Here is a 19848-nt window from a genome sequence, read left to right as displayed (position 1 = left end):
AACTAAACCGACATATTATCAAAATTGAACTTAAAAATTTCAAGAACCGATTTTAAAAAAAAAAATTAAAGGAAACGTGGAAATTTGGTGTAGTTAACCTTCTCATGCATAATGTTTAATATAGTTAACCATCTCTTACAGTCTTCTACATTGAACTTAATTCCAATCGATAGGTGGAATTCCAAAGTGATCTCCTTTTGGTCTCGGTAATTACCACGAAATCCGGTGCTGATAGAGAAATTGGTGATGGAGGAATTGGCTTGATGGGAGGCGAGGGGCGTGACTGGGGAGGCGCGAACTGCGCGACTATGCAGGCCCCCCAAAAAGTAGGCTCCAAAAATATATATATATATATAGTGACGTTTTTTCAATAAACGTCATTATAGATGGACCTATTGCGACATATTTTTTAAAAAACCACTATTTTTATCCCGAAATCAAATATATCTAAAAAATAAAACCTTTTATAAGAATTTGTACAAGGCATCCGAAAACCTAGCCACGACCCTGGAGGCGATAAGACGTTGTCATAGGTCTTTTCAAAGGACCTTCAGTTTGGAAACTTCTTATCAGTAACGTATTTAGGATCAATCATTGAGAGAAATAAGAGACTACTAAATATTTAAATAAAAAAAATTTCAGTTAGAAGACTTGGTACGTACTTCAACTCTATATTAAATTTCAATCTTTAAATTAAACGTTATTCTAATCATAAATGTCAATTGAATAAAATCAAATAAGTATTTAATTATATGTGTAATGCTTAAGTTGGAAAAAGAATATTATAGATATATCTAATAAATATAAAAGCATCAACCAAATCTTAATTCAGTTGTCACCGGTGCTGTTACAACATCAATTATGTCTTTAAATTTTTTCTGCATCTAATTAAAATTTCAAATTAAGATATTAAATCATAAAATCAAAATTTTGAATCAATCCGTTGACTATTAAATTTATATGGCACATTATGGTTCTACCACGTGTAACTTACAAAATGTTTAAAGAAATTCTATATATATATATATATATATATATAAAGATATGAACAAAGAGTCATGCAGTAAGAATAATAATCATAATCATGATATAAAAAAAAGGAAAATGTATATGACAAAATTGAAATCTCAAATTAAATATATAATATACACACAAAAGATGTGTCCACTAAGCTGACCAAACGAGAAAGCTCATCTCAATTACTTGCATTCAATTTTCAATGTAGAATCATCAACAACAATAGGAACTTGCTTCTTCTTGGCCCACAAATTTACTCAGCATTTCCAACGTGAAGATTAAGGTCGGTTAGCAAGCAATTTTACCTGATGGCATCATTAGAACTCGAAATAATAACCGAACTACATAATTGTACATGCACAAGTTTTTTCGACTCCGTTACTAAATTCATCATCAGAATCGCTTGTTTCACTGACATTAAATAAAAATATGATATCAGCAACCCAGGAGTGAAGAAAAACTAAACAAACAAGAAGAATATATAAAAATTTAACCGTATAGTAAGGAATGGCCAACTATAAAATTAGCTCAAGAATAATTAACCACCCAATCAGATAAACAAATTATACATTTTTCCTCTGAATTACTTTTATTAGCACCTATGCCATTGTATCTATTCCTATTAGTTAAAATTTGAGCAGAAAACATGTGGATTAAAACATTATATGCACAAGAAATATGAATAGCCATAACAAAGGACTTGTGCACCTACTACTACTAATTCCTAATTCAGCTAAAAAATACATCAAAGGCATTAGAGTAGGATTAACCTAATGCACTATCTACCAATTGTGCAGTAATCTCTAGTGAAGGCAACTATATTCAAATTAGTATAAAAGAAAGTTCTCGAACACCTTACAAAATCCATAGATGCATGCTAATTATGTTGGCACATTTATACCACAACTTATAACATTTTGCCAAACAAAACAAGTCTTATGATTGTGATCTTGAGAGCCAATTCTCAAAGATCAGATCTATGCATGTGGTCTGATAGCATCTAACTATTCACACCTTCGTAGGCTATAAAAACAAACACAAACAATTTTCAGCTATATCCCAAGTTTGTACAAAGGCGCATTAATAAAAACAGAAATAAAATTCACAAGGCACAAATTCCCTGATATCACAAGGCACATTAATAAAATTCACTTAGTGGGAAGTGAGGGATTAATTAAATTCACAAGGCACATTAATAAAAACAGAAATAAAATAAAGAAAAAATTGATTGAAAATTGAACTGCATTGCTTATATAACTTCAATTTAGATCAGAAATTTCATGTACCTGGGCTCAAATTCCCTGATTTCGGCAATCTCGCTACCATTAGCATCAGTCCACTGCACCTTTCTTTGTTCTGTATGACTTGGGGTATAACCATCCTTTTCCCCTGATGCCTCACAACCATTAACATCCTCAAGAGAAACTTGAGCACTACTTAATTGCTTCTTCAAACTACTTTTTAAAACAACCTTTCTTACATTGGTATTGCCATCGGCAAGCTCATTTGCTTGATCATTACTCTTATCTGCAACAAAAGAGCCTGGCAAGACATCCTGCTGTTGATCAGGGCCAACTTTCAGATGTGATGGTGTGTCAATCCCTGCGGAAGTGCCACGAAAGCAGACAAAAGAGGCGCACCCGCGGGGAAGCCGATTCTTGGTGGAAGCCAGTTGGAGGTCAGGAACGGGTTCTCGGTCTACCAACTGGTAATGGTTCCACGGCGTAACTCTCATGGACTTGTCCTCGTGCTTCTGACCCAGGAGCAGAAGGGCCAAGCCCTTGCTATACCCGGACGCGGAAGAAGAGAAGAACCCTCCTCCTTCTACTGTTAATAACATCAATTCTCATCTGGAGCACCCAGACATCACTTTTTCTTTTTTCTTCTTTTCGACACGCCTCCTGTCACAACAAACCGAATCAAACTACCCCTATCTCATTCATCCACCAATATGTCAAGGTCAGTAAAATTATAAGCTTACCAAATAATGAAAATCTAACATCAATGGAAAATCTTAAATTCCATTTGCAGTTTACATATTAAGTGAATTCTAAGTAACCATAACTCATTGCAGACATAATAACTACTTTCTTCCCAAAAACGGCAATGATTATCAACATGGTCACCCCCTCATTAAAAGCACGCACAATTAAGATATATAATTCTATTAAATAAATAAAATTCAATAACATTAATTTAGTCAAATTTAAAAAGAAAAAAAGAAAAAAATCAACAGAGTAACATTATGAATATATATATATATATTATCAAGAACAACAACGTAAATAACAAAAATTAAATTCGTTTAAGAATGATTTAAGATCTGTTTTCAGTTTAAAGTAACAAGGATCGGCTCAAAGCAATGCTCTCTGTTTGATTGAAATTAAAAGCAATAAAGAAAATGGAACAGAAAAAAACGTTGGCAGTGAACAGTTTAAATTGAAAACCTTTTTTGCTTGATTTGTTCTCCTTTTATTTTCTCGGGAAACAAACAGGAAATCATATTTTGGAGAGAAAAAAGGTTTTTGAGAGCTTACCTGATGGCGATTAAGCCGATCTGGCGAGTAGGAAAAAAAACCCAGGGAATTAAAGCTCCGGCGCCGGTGTGTTCGACCGCGGCTAGCGTAAGATTAATCGGCTGGTAATTGGAAATTTGGAGAGCCAAAAATTCGAGAGAAATTAGTAATAAAAAATGGGTGGGGAAGAAAAAATATATATTATTGGGTAGGGAGGGAATAAAAAGATTTAGAGCTCATATCTGGATGGAATTATTTAAAGTGAAGGATAGGGATAGTGACATCCATTGCGCATGATAGCGATTCTCTCCTTGTTTTTTTCTCGGAAAAAGAATTTGTATTATTAATGGTGCGTTTCGCTTAGGATGGACATGAAACAAGTTTTTGATTGATTTATGTTTCAGAAGGTTTTATTTGATTTAAAATTTTAATTTTTAAAGTAAAATATCATATTTAATCCGAATATATATATATATACATAAACTTTTTATTCGATGAAAAATGAATCTAGTTGAAAAATACAAAGAATAAAATTTTATTACAATTTTATTTAAATATATAAAAAGTAATTATACTATTATTTTGAATCGTATCGAGTCAAAAAATTTTACCAAAATTTGAATTTAACCTATTTTTTCAAAAAAAAATTAACTTAATTTTTTTTTGAAAAAAAATGATCATATAAAACCGAGTTAGAATAAGTTGAATTCATGTTATGTGTCTATACCTAATTTAATTAGCAGAAAAAAATTCTTAAATTTCATATAGGAAAATTCCCCTCATGATAATAATATTTAATCCTTACCAATGACATGACCTATGATAGGAAAGTATGAAGACTTAAAATCAGGATAACCGAGTAGTGATGGTCACATCCATAAATTGTATCATCTCTGTCTTCTTTTAATGCATTTGTAGTAATTTCCATGACTTCTACTTTTTATACGTTTCTGTTATTGGAATTTATGAAGGATTAGAACTAGGGTAGTGGAGTAGTGTTGTATTAGTTTAGGTTTTAAACCATTTGACTATATTCCTTCATGTTGCTTGCTCTCGTTGACTTCTGTGTATCATTCTCTTCATGTTTCATCTTTTTAATTTTAGTCGGATCTTACGTTTCTGTTTATATGCAGAGCTTTTTACTCAGGGATTACTTCCCATCACAGATTCGCATATGTAGACTGCATATGAAGACTGTTTAACTTTGTAATTATTTATTTATATATACATGCATTGCATTTTATTTTTATTTTTAATTTTTTAACTACCGGAGGTCTTCCACGGAAGCTGCTCTCAATCTGGCGTTGGGGGCAGCCTACTATCCTACTTCCCCCTTACCCCCATTGTATATGGGAATAGGGTTTTGTTATTGTTATTGTTTTAACTAAATAACTAATTGAATTATGCTTTTATTAACATTTTATTTAATATGTTTGTTCTAGGGTGGGAATGCATTTAATTGATATTTTTCTAATAAATGCTCTGCACTCGTGATATTATTTGTTGATAAGAATAAATGAATCACGATAACTATAGGTGTTCTAAGCTTTTTGATTTGGACGAAGAGTTGCAATTAATTGTAGACAGAGGTATGTCTACATTAACATGAGGATGAAAATGTATCCATCATGAAATCCGAAATTTCTTTGATTAGTTGTTTATTTTAATGATAGTACCCACCGTGAAATTTTATTTATATCATCCCTATTTAAAAATTGTGTTATTAACATATGTGTTAACTCTCAAAAATATTTTTGGATCTTTCATTGATGGTGAATCGATAATTGGTCGTTATCAAAGTATTATGTTTTCATAAGGAGATAGAAAGAGGATGAATAAGGGTGAAATAGTTTCATCCATCCTCTCGATTTTGTTTTGTAACTCTTAATCTAGACTCCAGAAGTATAGTTATTATGGCTATTTATATGTTAGCAGACTAAGTATATATGATTATTTGATAATATATTTAATTTTGATAAGTCACATGAACTTATCAGAGATCATGTTAATATGCCACGATTTTATAAGAAATGTTGAGTGTTTGAGATTCTTTTACCGAAGATTAACCGACAAAAGTACAACACATATATAAAATAAAGATGGAGAGTGAAAATAAATATTAAACTTACAAAGCTTATCACAAAGTTTTAAAAAAAGTAAATATGTATAGATAAAGAACATATAATATAAAAAAATTGTTAAATTATCTTTAATATTTAGAAATTGGGGATCAATGCATAATTAGTTTAACCTTGATGTTGACAAGGCTCTTTAAAACTATTTAAATAAAAAAAATAAGAGTTAAAATTTAATTAATAAGATTTATACTGATTATTTTATATTATGATTGATCATTATTGTTTATTCAATACGGATAAAGTGGTTTTTAGTCTTTAAATTTGATAATTTTTTTAACTTAGTCTTCAAATTTTATTTTAATTCACATTATTTTTTTAATTTAACATTTTTATTTTAATCATTTTAAAAATTTGATATTATAAGAATATATCACGTGATTGAAAAAAATTACTTTACCCTACCCATTAACATAATTAATTTTAAATATTATCAATTGTTATCTTCAATCTCAAGTGAAAAACATGTGGTATAATACATGAATATGATTGTTGTCCCGTCTCTGTACATTAAAATTTTCAGGAAACATTTTTATAGTTAAAGTTTTGAAAGAATGTCTTTAAATATGGGGTCTTTGAAGTATTTCATTTCTCGAAAAGTCGCAATCTTTTAAAATTATCTCCGATAAGTATCACGTGATATATCAGGGTTAATATCGATCGACAACTGATCACATCAATTGAATTCATATATATTGTCAACCTACAAATATTTATCATGACCCTACGGTTGATATTAATACTAAAAGTCACTATAAAATTATCTCGATCAATACCAAAATAAGAGACTATACTATCCTCTTCGCTGATCACTCATTTACCTTGTAATAGAGAGAAAAAATTAACATCGACCAACAAACATTCCACCATCAATTTATTTCCATCAATGATAGTAAACCCTACATTTTTTTTTGAATTGATAAACCCTGCATTTTAAACCCTATATGAACAAGACAAGTGAGCAAATGCAAGAAATCGGAGAAAGGAGAGTCTTGGGAATTATTGAGGACACATTCTTAGAAAGAAGAAACGATTTGCACCCCTAGACATAAATAGAAAGGGACCCTATTTAACAAGTTGCATTTTTTTTGAATTGTTAATATATTAGGTTACATTATACATATGTTTTATTTTTAACGACAGAATAGCATATTTATAATAATATTCTAATTAAATTATAATTTTAAAAAACGATTGTTACAATGGAACGAGTTGAGGTATATTTTACCCTGTTTTTAAGAGGACCCAAATAGAATTTTGAAATTTTTAGGGGCGTAATTAAAATTCCTTAAATTTTAGAACTAAATGGTAGTTTTTAATTTATTTAAGCGGCTGTATTGACTAGACAAAATGTTTTACAATAAGAAATTGAAGACTTGGAAGCAAGTAGGGCCAAAGCACATAAAACTGATAAATTCACACCAATCTGTGCTATCTATGCAACACACAACACACGCAGATTCTTCTCCTTTAATCGCCACTGCCCTGAGTTCCTTTTTTTTTTAATGAATGCGGAGAGTTATCTTCACTTCGGTGATAATTGTCGGGAGCTACCGTTGCCGTTCTCTCAGTAAGTAGATTCATGTGAAGAACTATCTGCGTGCATGTCCATCGAGGTATCGTTGGAGCTGAGAGGGTTAGGATCCCGAATCTGGTGCTGCAGAAAGTTGGATTCGTTCTTCCCGGCTCCATTTCCCGAAGGCAGACCACCGTTCGGACAGTTACCTTCCTGAGAAATGTGATAATGCTGAAGACTCAGACGAACAGGGCTCGATAAGGCATTTGAGAAAACAGAATTCTTTGGCTGCTGATCACAATGATCGGGGCGAGTTCCCCGCACAGAAGTTTGGCAGGATGAGCCTGAAGAGACCATGAAACCGGGATTCATGAACGGCATTGTAGGCTGGGGTTGTTGCTGTTGGCTTGGTGCTCTAGGTGACATTGATGGCTCCTCGCCACAGTAGTCTAGCTCGTTCTGCAAGGAAATCATAAAAATCTCCAGATTTTCAGAATATAGTAAAGATAATCTGATATTATCACAAATAGAAAGGATCCAAAAACACGAAATCGTAAGGATTTCCAAAGGAATCAAAAGAAGATTCCCTCAGGTCCGAAGGGAGAATCTACCAGTGCCCATCTTTGTAATAAGCATGCTAGTGCCTGCACACATCTTTAGAGGCTAAAGCTACAAGAATATCATAAAACTGCTTCCCAATTTTCCAGTTCCAAAAGCAAAATAACTCCCCCTGCAAGCTTCTAACATATGAATAGACCTATGTTGTTCCAACTTTATTTTTCTCGTATTAATCGCGTTCGACAATGGTGTACAATACAAATCCAGACAGATGTCCGGGTGTATAACACTCCAATACACAAGAAAAAAGGAAGAGAAATTGCATTTTGAGTTTGACACGGCAGCCAAGAAAAAGGGATTCGTCATACAACTTCAAAACAAGCAATTAAGGAAAAGCGATATTCATTCGACCTTAGCAGGAAGCATAGAGACGATATTTCAATGAGCTACATTATAAATAAAATGGCACAATGCTTATCTTTATGCACCCACATGTATAGCGGTACTCGTAACAGAATTCCAGAACAAACACATTCCAAGAGTGACTGGCAGATTAGGAATTTAGATCAGGTCAATCTCTAGTTTGGCTCATTAGAAGTTCAAGTTGCAGCAGAGTCAGATTCTTTCAGGTTAGGGTGTTTGGCTTTTAGGTCGATTCGGGTATGTGCGCGTCTGGATTTGGACTTTTTCCAGTCACTGTTTCACATTCAGATCATTTTCCCAGCTCTACGGAAAATTATAAAATAGTCAATAGAACAACAAACCTGAAGGTAATTGTGGATATCCATTGTTGTTACTCTCGTTCCCGCCTCTTGTTGCCTCCGAATCCACTGATAAAGTTTTTCCTGAAAGCAAGTTTAAACAATCTATTAGCATAAACTTCAAACTCACAATTAGAAGCACTCCATAGATGACTAGATATGCAAGTTCACAAATAAAGGCTGAAAATTTATAATTTTATAGATTCTACACTCGATGCCGTGTGCAAATATGCATAGACCATTGCTCTTAACAAAGGCAACATGCAGAATTTATGTATAACATCCAAAGTCCTCTTTAGAAGTTACACTTGAGTGAGCCGATTCTATCGATGATTTACAATCCGCCATCAAACTGCCACTACGCCCCTCCCGAGTCCGTCTTTATCGTATTTTATTAAAACTAAAAGTACTTAACGTCGAAACTCTGAAAGATTCTAAATTAGCTGGTTGAATGGCTCGGTGACCGACAAGTTTCAAGCTTTAGAACAACATACACGTCAAAACAAGTGATATCAATGGTTTCACTAGCTTCAGAACATCAATTTGCACACTCCTCGACTTTCAGAAGCAAGGCAATGCTGTAAGAGAGTATCTAGCCTAAGAAAAAATGGAAATTCTATCATCGATGCGAAAGTATCAATGCCGACCAAAAGATTAGCTCAAGTTGAAACTCACCATGAGTTCAAACACACCGTAGCAACCAGTTCCACTCTTAGAAATAAGTACAACACGACAACAAACCAACATATTAACCAAAACCCTCTTTTTTAATTAAGATTATCATTTAGGCTTCACAAAAGAAAAATTAAAAAGCACCACACTGCCTTCAAGCTAAATCACACAAACGTAGAAATGCATTATAACTGGAAACACGAGCAGAGGGGGAAATCATAATCATATAATAAATCCACAACCAGCAAACCCCTAATCATATTCGCATAAAAAATACGTTCACAATCAATAAATCATAAATAAATAAATAAACAAAACAAGCTTGATTGATCAAAATCATATCTTTTTGAAGAACTAAGATAAAATCCAAAATCAAGATTCAAAAAACAGACACAAAAATCCATCAAGCTAATATCACATACAAATAACAACCCAGAATTCATTGAATATATATATAAATATATGCAAAAACAGATACAACACAAACCATCAAGCTAAATTGCATACAAATAACAACCAAAATTCAATGAATATATGTATGCAAAACCAGATATGAAAACCCATGAATATATATATATATATATAGAGAGAGAGAGAGAGAGAGAGTACAAGGCTATGGCGTTTGCCAGCTTGGAAGGAGAGTTTCTGCTGGTTCATAGCCTGAGTATAAAGCTGAGACAAAGAATTAGCGGCGCTGAAAAACGAAGCGTACATAGTCCGATCCACCTCGTCAAGGCTCGTCGCTATTGACTTCCTCTTCTTCCCCATAGTTTTTCCCAATTTTCTCCCCCGTTTGCCGATGTCCTTGTTTTTTCACGATCGACGAAAGAATAGAGAATTTTTATTCCTCCCCTTCGTTTGTTTAATTTCGTTCAACTTTTGCAGATTGCTTCGGTTTATGTAACTTTGTATTAAAAAGACAAAAGAGGTTGCACGGAGGTTGGACACTTCAACCAGTGCTGTTCAACCGCGTAACACATGGATATTGAATTGGATACAGCTTTTAAGTGCCGTTTCCAATAACGTTTTAATTGTGCTAATAATTCACATTGTCAACAACGCTACGTTTCCGCATGTATTCACCAGTGATTTTAAACCTTTACTAAATTATTCCATTATTTAATATATTTAAGTAATATTTAAATTATATATTACTGACACATTACAGTTAATTAATGAACAAAATGGTTCCATTAATACTAATTGATAAAAAGATCAAACAAAACACTACTTGTCTGCAAGGTTTCAAACAAACCAAAAAAATAACAACAAAATCACATCCAAAAACTCGTCTTGATGAAAACTAAGCGCTTAAAAGCAAATAAATAACCATCTGCTGCCTCATAATAGACTATGATATGAAGCACTCAACGCTTCTTGGAGACACCAACAGTCTTTCCTCGGCGACCAGTGGTCTTGGTGTGCTGACCACGGACACGAAGGCCCCAGTAGTGCCTTAAACCACGGTGGTTCCTGCATCACAGTATAATATCAATTGTTAGATAGTTGCCACTACATATCTGGGGCTGCATAAAGTAGCTAATCATATATGCATGAGGTGTAACCAATCCATAAAGGAAATGCATCAATATAAAAACATAAGATGCATTTAGATTTATAGGCTTTCATTAATGTAGCTCTTTACTCGTTTTAATCACAATGACAACCATTAGATGGCATCGCTGCAATATGAGAATAACCTAACCACCCCATGACTCATAAGCGTGCAAGACACCAACCAAAAATGTCAGAAAAGGGAGAGACAACACATGTTCTATATTGAGACTTGGATATAAGCATTACATTGTAGAAGAAAATTGTCCCAAATACACAGTGTAGACTATTACTTTCATGCTTGGAAATACAAAAGCAAATGTTAATAACCAGAAGGATGTAGTAGGGTCGATCACATTGTTTCAGGCATTTTATATACAAAAGCAACACTGGACGGTGAATTAACCTGATCTTCTTCAAGCGCTCCAAGTCATCTCTCAACTTCATGTCGAGAGCATTAGACACAACTTGGGAATATTTACCATCCTTGTAATCCTTCTGCCTATTCAAAAACCAGTCTGGGATCTTAAACTGCCTTGGGTTTGCCACAATCGTCATGAGGTTGTCCAACTCTTGTGCGGTCAATTCACCAGCCCTAACAACAACAAAGTATATCAAATTCAAGTTTTCACAACCCACCAAGAATAAAAAACCATTCAGCAACTTGATCATGCCACAGGCAAATACTATCCGATAAATACATAATTCCAACCTAGAAGACCACTACATCTACGGTTTCAATGTGAAATTTACAGAAAGCATATCGTATATTATTGTCTAACCTTTGTAACAAGAAACGTATTAACCAAAACTAAGCCTAAAACGGACATTAAAAAACATTTTTCTTTGCATATACAAATTTAGAAGATAAATCAAACCTCTTATTCATGTCGACATCAGCTTTCTTGCAAACAATGTTGGCGAAACGCCTTCCAATACCCTTGATGGAAGTCATAGCAAACATAATCTTCTGCTTTCCATCAACGTTGGTGTTCAACACACGCAAAATGTGCTGAAAATCTTCGTTGGTCACAAGAGACTATCACACAGAAAAATAAAAAAGAACGCATTAAAACGGAGTTTAAAGCAACCATCTTTAGGGTGAAAAAACAAACCCAAATTCAGAAATCAAGCAAATACCACTTCACAAAACCCTCATAACAACACACCTCACAAAAATAGAGTTGGGAGAAGAAATAAAGCGTGTCTAAACTACTGTGAGAGATAAAATGATGAATTAATGAGAATAGAAATGCAAGTACAAGGAATTCGGATGAGAAAGATGATTTTTTTATTACCATTTTTACGGGAGTAAGGAGAAGAGGCTCTCGGGGAACTGATGAGCTTATGCAATATGCAATGGAGGCCAAAGTTAAAAACTAGGGTTTTCATCTAACATATATATACTGATTGTTGTAGGGCTTTTAGGGTTGGGTTTTGGGCTAAAGATCCAAATTCATCTTTTATGGACAATAAGATTAATGTCCAAACATGTAAATAATTTTTTAAATCTATACTAATATTAAAATTAAATGTTATTATAAAATTACTGAAGTAGGTCTATGGTTAATATTAAGTATTTAAATTAAATTTTATTTATTATAATTTTTTAATATTTTTATTGATATTATTATCATTCCTTCTGATTTTTTATTTATTTAGATTCTATGATAATATCAAAAACTATCAAGTGATAAAGAGAATTTAAAAAATATTTTTTAAAACAAATGAATTTTTAAGATATATTTAAAAAATAATTTAGATACGTTAAAATTTAAAAAATATTATGTTTGAAAATTTGTTACAATAAAGCCTAAAAAAGGAAAAAAATTATTATCAAATGCAAATCGTAATTTATGTTATTAGAAAAAGAAGGATTAAAATACATAAATGGTCCTTTGAGATATTAATTTATTGAGTCTTCCGATTATTACAATTTATAATTGAACTTTTGACTATAGAGAGTTGTTTTGTTTAGTCTCTCGAATATTAAAAGTTACAAAATGATCACCGGACCATTTATTACGTTTCAAACTAACCATTTTCTATTAAAAAATTAATGGTAGTCTAAGCTAGAAGTTAATTTGCTGACTGATATATGATAAAATCTAAACTCATAATATCAAACTATTATTATATCTCATTCGATATGTTAACGTCCAGCTCAGAAGGCCGTTAATTTTTTAACGAAAAATGATAAGTTTGAAACATAATGAATAGTCAGATTACCATTTTGTAACTTTTAATAGTCAAAAGATTCAACAAAACAACTCAATATAGTCAAAGAATTATTTTATTACTTTTAATAGTTAGAGGACTCAACAAAACAATAACATATAGTAGAAGAATCATTTCTGTACTTTACCAAAAAAAGAAAAAGTACAAAAAAAGAAAAAGGGTCCCTTGCGTTGCATGCTTCGGAAGCTTCACTTGAAACAAGAATCCACAGGATAACCGATTATGTCGAAACATGGCAGCCTAGTTCTTTGGCAGCGGTGTCGATAAAATATATAGGCATTCCTCTTGCAAGTTGACTACGAGCTTCCCATGTTAAGCACTTCTCGATATCGGTATGCCAGTCGATACTACCAATACCGTGGAACTCATGTGAGGGACCATGGATGGCCTTGGAATTCGATTCAACTGAACTTGCATGCAAGATATGGCGGAGTACCGAAACGCTGAGAGCACGAACATGTGCACTTGGATGAGAAAGGCATCGAGTTGTCGCTGGTAGGCGACACTGCATGAAATGGCAGATTAAAGATCACATCAGCATAGATCTTACTATGAACAGCTTGAGAGCATGTTTTGACGTAAAACCTTTAGAATACATCGAAAATGGAACATGCCAAAAAAGGGTACTTGCTCACCTTTAACAGGTTCGAAAGGCCATCCGCAACTGCCAGTCCCGATTCCCCCCAATTTAGTACTGGCTGAACTGCTCTTGCTGTTGCTTCCAGCAGCTGCAATTTTTAGATAAAAACTCAAGACATTAGTGAGGCTTTGAGATAGAACTGGATGCGTTTGGTGAAAATAAGAGACAGTACCTCCAATTGGGGTAAAGTGCAAGCTTCCCCATCAACAAGCATTCCGTCCGTGGCACGTAGAAGCAGATCAGAGGCACTTGCTACGATTACCAACGATTCGGGGCTATTGTGATTTCTCATTAGTTCAACTAGCAACTTTACGATCCGCTGGTTGATTCTCCACATCTTCTGACCTTGATCATCATTTTTCGCAATCCATGGCTGTAATTCCCTATCCGCCTGACAATAAAACAAGGCCATAAAAGTGAACAAACAACTAGAAAAAAGTAAAACAGCAAGACAACAAGGCAATTTATGGCTGCTGATTTGGACGACGGTGTCTGCTTTTATGAAAACATATGGACTAATGTTTTGTCATTCTAAATTTCGAGTAATGCTTGCAAGAAGAACGAAATTTAGACCTGAAGAACAATTGCTGTAGCCACTTTTGCCGGTGATGCCGATACGACATTGCACAATGCATCGACCACCTAATTCCATAAAAGTAGGGTGGTCAGACAAATATGTCTTCATGGAATCAGAATTTTTGACAAAAAATATATCTTTGCCAACTGTTATGCATGAAAAAGTATCGGATTACCTGTCTCCATCCCTGTTGGGCAGACGTGCTTTCGGCGGTGATTTGTGTTTCGGGAGCTGCTATCAGTTTGTGCCACAATAGTGAAACAATGGAAAAACACAACTCTTGCTTCTCCGGAAGCACGGATTTAAGAAGGATTCGTGTACTGCAATTGAATCCTATGTGCCTATCCATGTTGAGAAGATTGGCCAAATCCGAGGCATCTACTGAGAAACTTGCTACACCTCTGCCCGAAGAATTTCCTAAGCCTACATCTGATGCTAACACCTTCTCACATCCGAGATTAATGTCCGAATGGGTTGAATCTTCACATTCCGAAGAAGAGAGTTGCCCGGGATCGTAACAAGCAGATTTCGTACGTTTGTTTTGCCTCATTTCGAGTAAACAAACAGGTGGATATATCAATTGTGCTTCTAATGGTTCAGCCTTGGTAACAATGGATGCAACTGTCTTGCTTTGAATATCGATGAGATTGTACAACGATGATGCCCTGGTGTAAACTTCATTGTCCCACTTGCATCGCATTAAAACAGAGAGTGCACGCATGCAAGCCTTTGACCGTCTAAATAGTTCAGAAACATGAGCGGCAACCATCGCTGCAGCAACTATTTCATTCGAACTATAACTCCACGAGGTGCCAACAGAAGACAGCTTTAGCAAAAAGAGTGCCTCTAAAATCGCTAAGATTCTGCGAGCATGATGAATAGCTGAGTCAATACTATGTCCATACTCGATAGAAGATCCATTTACTTTTGTACAGTTGGGTGTAGCTTGAACATGTTTAGCTGTTGAACGAGTATTTCCGCTTATAACCAAGGGGAGCCACTGAAGCTCGCAGGCAAGAGCACAAACAGCAGCCAGCACATAAGAATCAAATGCAGCTACAGGCCCTTGATTTTTCGTTTTTTGAGGTTTTATGTCTCTCAGCTTTTCCGGTTGTGCCTGGGATTCCTCAATGGTCTCGTCAGGACAATAACTTTCATCGCTTCTCGGTCTCTTACTCACACGAAACTGAGCTTCATGGCTAACACACACAGTTAAGACAACAAAAAGTAGGCGTGAAGCAAGCTCTACCGAAGCACACGATTCTAAGAAGAGGGAATGGATCATCATACGAAGCTCGGCCACAGCATGATTCTTCAAGGAAGAACCTATGCTGTATCTCGTTTTTCTGGATTGTTCCCTAGAGTATTCTGGAGGAAAAGTTCTCTGTAAAATAGCTTCAACGGTGGCCACAAATATCTTCATGAGACATGCTTCAGAAGGACTTCCACGTGGAAGGTATTCGAGGACTTTGAGAAGAGGTATGTATAGAGTCCATGATAGTACAGGAGGCTGCAATGGGGTCGCAACAATTAATTCCGGAAGATCAACAGCTGAAGAGCTCAAAGGGATCAGGCCATAAGCAGCTTCCCATATGGTACATATTCTCCACTCCACTTCTGATCCGTGAGCGCAAAGCATTGACGCAATCCCTTGGGCAGTAGCTTCTATGGTTGCTTCAGCTGCAGGCACTTCTATCTGATTAACAGTACAATTTGGAGATGAATTTTCAGTACTTGTGAACATGCATTATTGTATGTATATGCATACAAAAATGCTTCTCATTAAAGGGATGATAACATGCAAAATTTCGAAGTTGACAACTAATACCTGCTTCCCATAACACGAGATATAACCACCGGAAGATCCGTGTTGAACTGCCACTCCCTCAACACGTCTTAAAGGAGGAAAGAGCAGTGCAGGCTGTGACAGTATACGGAAAAGTAAAGCAGCAGCAGCATCGGCGGCGATACCCACTCTCATAGACATTGCAGTCCCAATTGCACGCAAAAAATGCAAATGCATCCAATTTCGAGGAAGCTACATCAACATCCACAAAATCAATTTGCTAAGACAAATGGTGATAGCTGAAAGTGTATTTGCGTAGTTTTTTATAGGAAATGATGTCCAAGTTATTGCGGGAATGGTCATTAAACTTTGCCCATTCATTGCAGTAATGATCATAAAATCACATGAAATCAAGTTTGACACCAGATGACAGAAAGTGTCATGTTTTATTCAAATATATGTGGTGAAAAGCATTTCACTCACCCTTATTCCAGTTGCATAGTCTTCAGCCGCCCGGAGTAGTTCCACGAGCTGTACAGCGGCATCAAGCGCATCTGGGGCCCATGATGGCGGTGCTTCTAGAAGTCCAAGAAGAAGTCTTTGTGTGGAACTTGGAGTTGCAATGGCATAGTATCTGTTCGGGAGAAAAGGAAAAAAAATGATAATGCATATACAAGCGACTAAACATGTCAGGCATTCATCTTCGTAGTAAACTCGTTTGAAACTTTTAAACAAGATCTACATTCCTGATATAAATTTGAAAGTGCTTTGCTCAATGCCATGTATACATGGCAAAGCACAACACTTGCAAGATATTAACATGTACGCCTACAATAGAACAAATATACTTAAGCAATGCTGTTCGAGAACTCCCAAAGGTTTGACAGTTTACCGGTGAAACAATTGTGCATATGGCTCAAGAGCTGGTAGCCCAGCAACTAAATGCTCATCTGATGCTGTTGTTGGTGGAGGAAGTAGAAGCGCAGGGACTGCTGCAGCAGTTAGAGTAGCAGTCTCGTAGCGTGCAACCTCCTCTTCACATACACTTAATATTACACCGGCACTGTTAGCAACGGCCCACCTCGGAGTTGGCGGCATGAGCTGAGGGTGCTTTCCAGATCCACGAGAAGAAGCTAGTGGACAACAGTGGTCAAATAATGAGTCCCCAGGCCAAAATATCTTGTTAATTATGGTTGGAAAAAAATAAATTGTGACATAAGTCCAACTTTCATTCAGTCCAATATCTTCATGTTTTGCTCGTCGAATTGTTTTTAGTCCGTTATGATAAAAAATTTATATTTAGAATTCGGGATTTCCTGATTAAAGAAACAAGGCTCGTAGCAGAAGACACCAATGCCTGAACATTAATTTTCATATAATACATTCCAGCCAAAACATGGAACTTACCGGTTGTAGGCGGTTTGAGGTCTCCAGCTGCATATTTACCCATAACGCCACTGCACCTATTCGTACATATAATGGATCACCAGCTTCAGTAATAATCATACAAAAAATGAGATCTATTTATAGGACGGACACCTACTAATCAAGCCTCGGTGAAAAATTTTGGGCAAAACGGAGTCATGCACCGCCCCTAATTCTCATAACTGGTCATAGAGCTTATGCAACATAGTAAATGCTATAAAATTGTCAACCAGTAACATCTGGGAAAAAACAAAAATGTCATCCAAGGTGCAATTTGAAACGGCATCCTAAGCATGTATGCATCCACATGCATGTTTCGGGTCAACATGTTTATTTCTTGAAGTTAAGTTTACTAGGATACAAGTATTGCAACACTCGACTGTTAAACCGCTTTTTCTTTATACAGGCCAATTGATGTTTCAAACTAAACAAAAATGGAAAAATACTAAGCTACAATAGAAACCACTCACCAACGGAAGTAATCGCTTCTGATGCTCAAAGGTGCCGCAAGCAATATATCAGTAATCCATGGAGATAAAGGCCTCAAAGGCTTCCTCTCGTGTTGCACCAAAGGAATATGAAAGGATGATTCCTGGTCTACCGATTCACTAGTTGTAGCTTGACTGCTGCTGCTGCTTCTTTCTGTTTCACTAGTTTGAAGTTCCGTTTTACATATTGGACGGTTGTAATGAGTCAGAATTCGCAGGATCTCTCCGCATGCCAGTGCCCACTGTTCAGAATACTCATTCTGTGAAAGAAAAAAAACGCATAAATACCATAGATATGTTCGTGGTCAGCCACGATGATGCTTTTTTAAGTTAACAAATTAGATACAAGTAAGCATATAAGAAGTTTGTACAATACCTCACTACTCGGGCAGACTAAGGAGATGAATGAAGAAAACGGAGGTGCATTCTTATCGTACACCAGTATACCATCAATGATGCATGATATAATTGGAAGAACGACGGCATGCCCGTGTTCTGGATGGTGAAGAACAAACGTTGCTGCAAACAGATTAAGTAATCAGTCATTGTCCGGGTATAATTCAAGATAAAAGTTCATTGAACTTGAAGGTGAGGTAATAATGGATAGTGTAACAATACAAAAGATGAAAGAGCCAGTACCTAGAACATCATCGAAAAGGCGCTGTTTGTTACATGGATAGCGGTTGCGGACAAGCTGTTACAAGAATAAGCAAACTTTGTTACGTGAATAAATCCCAAACGATCAAAGAATTCCCCTTTTGCTTTCATTTTCTAAGGATGTGAAATCGTCGTACGACGATGAACATACCTCAGCAATGTCCTCAGGGAATTGTTCCGATGTGAATTGACCGAAATACTCAACATACGCTGTAATTTGAACCTAAAAAAAGGTAACATAATGAGCTATAACCTAAATAGATAACAACAAGACAACAGATAATCCAAGGCAAAGAAACTATGGTACCTTTCGATGTTGAGGGTCTTGCGGTGGAAGGCCGAACAGTGATGAGAACTGAAGACCATCGATCCATCGCTCGGACGGGCTAGTCATGTATCCTAAATTATTGGACTAGTCACCGAATTATAACCTTTCAGACCAATCAATCAACAACAAGGCACACACACCAGAACTTGAGCTCCCACTCTGCAACTCTACCAATCTAGAATCAATATTTCGTAATTCAACATCCCAAGCCAGTTCAGCTCACGGATTTCCACAAATATATATGTATGTATGTATGTATGTATGTATGTATATCAATTGAAGAACACAAAAAAGGTACTGAATCGACAAGAGAAACTATATTGCACCTCTCTCTCTCTGATAAAGGATTGGAAATTTACAAACAATATGATAGTCGTCTCCACAAAGTTTCTGCCTTGTAACAAAAAGAGCTTGCCAATTAGTATTTAACTGGTAATCATAAATCTGTTCTTCACTGCAAAAACAAAAACAAAATTAAAAAAAATCAGAAAAAATCTTGAAAATGGAGTCAATAAGCAAGCTAAGAACACTGTATACACAACACAGCTACCTAAACATTTAGATGAAAACATCAGCTTTATGATTAATATTGAACAAATCTCAAAACCATTTTTTATAAGAACATATATATTTAAAAAATCATAAACAGAAATTGAAAAAAGAAAAACTCCATTTTCATAGAAAATGGAAGACGACTAACAAACCTGGGCTTTGGTTACCAGCTGCTAAAAGTTTCCTGGTTTAGTTGATTTATCTCACTGATAAAGAATATTTAATGCATGTACAGGAAAGGGGATAATAAAGATACAGATTTGCTCTCGAGTTCTTCTGTTTTTTCAGTGTTTGTTTGCTGGGAAAATTTCAATAAGTAGCAGAGAAACTTTTGATATTGGCGAGAATAAGATTGCTGATGACGTGGTGATGATATTTTCCTCAAACTTCACACAAAGCTTCTTTATGTCATTATGTCATATGAATCC

At 35.3% G+C, this 19848-nt stretch overlaps 4 protein-coding genes across 6 annotated transcripts; all 4 read right to left on the bottom strand.

Annotated features, from left to right (window-relative positions):
- Nucleotides 1-1066: 1066 nt before the first annotated feature.
- On the bottom strand, nt 1067-3722 carry LOC120218523. Of its 2 annotated transcripts, none has more exons than XM_039215444.1 (3): nt 3555-3722; nt 2304-2947; nt 1067-1428 (listed from the first exon to the last, which is right to left on the bottom strand). In XM_039215444.1, exons 2-3 carry the CDS (start codon nt 2855-2857, stop codon nt 1359-1361), a joined length of 624 nt encoding a protein of 207 aa, XP_039071375.1. In that variant the 5' UTR covers nt 2858-2947; nt 3555-3722; the 3' UTR covers nt 1067-1358. The 2 variants fall into 2 exon arrangements, with proteins under 2 accessions (XP_039071375.1, XP_039071376.1); XM_039215445.1 differs by having other exon boundaries at nt 2304-2918.
- A 3272-nt stretch (nt 3723-6994) lies between these two features.
- Nucleotides 6995-10072, bottom strand: LOC120218522. The gene is made up of 3 exons (XM_039215443.1): nt 9785-10072; nt 8507-8587; nt 6995-7643 (listed from the first exon to the last, which is right to left on the bottom strand). Exons 1-3 carry the CDS (start codon nt 9941-9943, stop codon nt 7236-7238), a joined length of 648 nt encoding a protein of 215 aa, XP_039071374.1. The 5' UTR covers nt 9944-10072; the 3' UTR covers nt 6995-7235.
- Nucleotides 10073-10347: 275 nt separating this feature from the next.
- On the bottom strand, nt 10348-12134 carry LOC120218525 (40S ribosomal protein S18-like). The gene is made up of 4 exons (XM_039215446.1): nt 12028-12134; nt 11608-11768; nt 11136-11324; nt 10348-10648 (listed from the first exon to the last, which is right to left on the bottom strand). Exons 1-4 carry the CDS (start codon nt 12028-12030, stop codon nt 10543-10545), a joined length of 459 nt encoding a protein of 152 aa, XP_039071377.1. The 5' UTR covers nt 12031-12134; the 3' UTR covers nt 10348-10542.
- Nucleotides 12135-13006: 872 nt separating this feature from the next.
- On the bottom strand, nt 13007-19767 carry LOC120218519 (protein GIGANTEA-like). 2 transcript variants are annotated; one of them, XM_039215438.1, is made up of 16 exons: nt 19573-19767; nt 19185-19322; nt 18848-19035; nt 18692-18763; nt 18523-18577; nt 18260-18402; nt 17866-18143; nt 17378-17433; nt 16863-17103; nt 16454-16604; nt 16013-16222; nt 14360-15880; nt 14181-14249; nt 13780-13998; nt 13603-13695; nt 13007-13472 (listed from the first exon to the last, which is right to left on the bottom strand). In XM_039215438.1, exons 3-16 carry the CDS (start codon nt 18932-18934, stop codon nt 13188-13190), a joined length of 3480 nt encoding a protein of 1159 aa, XP_039071369.1. In that variant the 5' UTR covers nt 18935-19035; nt 19185-19322; nt 19573-19767; the 3' UTR covers nt 13007-13187. The 2 variants fall into 2 exon arrangements, with proteins under 2 accessions (XP_039071369.1, XP_039071370.1); XM_039215439.1 differs by having other exon boundaries at nt 19228-19322.
- Nucleotides 19768-19848: the final 81 nt, after the last annotated feature.

This window comes from Hibiscus syriacus, unplaced genomic scaffold (assembly GCF_006381635.1).
Source record: "Hibiscus syriacus cultivar Baekdansim isolate YM2019G1 unplaced genomic scaffold, ASM638163v2 tig00110198_pilon, whole genome shotgun sequence".
Taxonomy (NCBI): domain Eukaryota; kingdom Viridiplantae; phylum Streptophyta; class Magnoliopsida; order Malvales; family Malvaceae; genus Hibiscus; species Hibiscus syriacus.
Note: the sequence above shows the minus strand (reverse complement) of the source record. Positions and strands in the feature narration are given on the sequence as shown.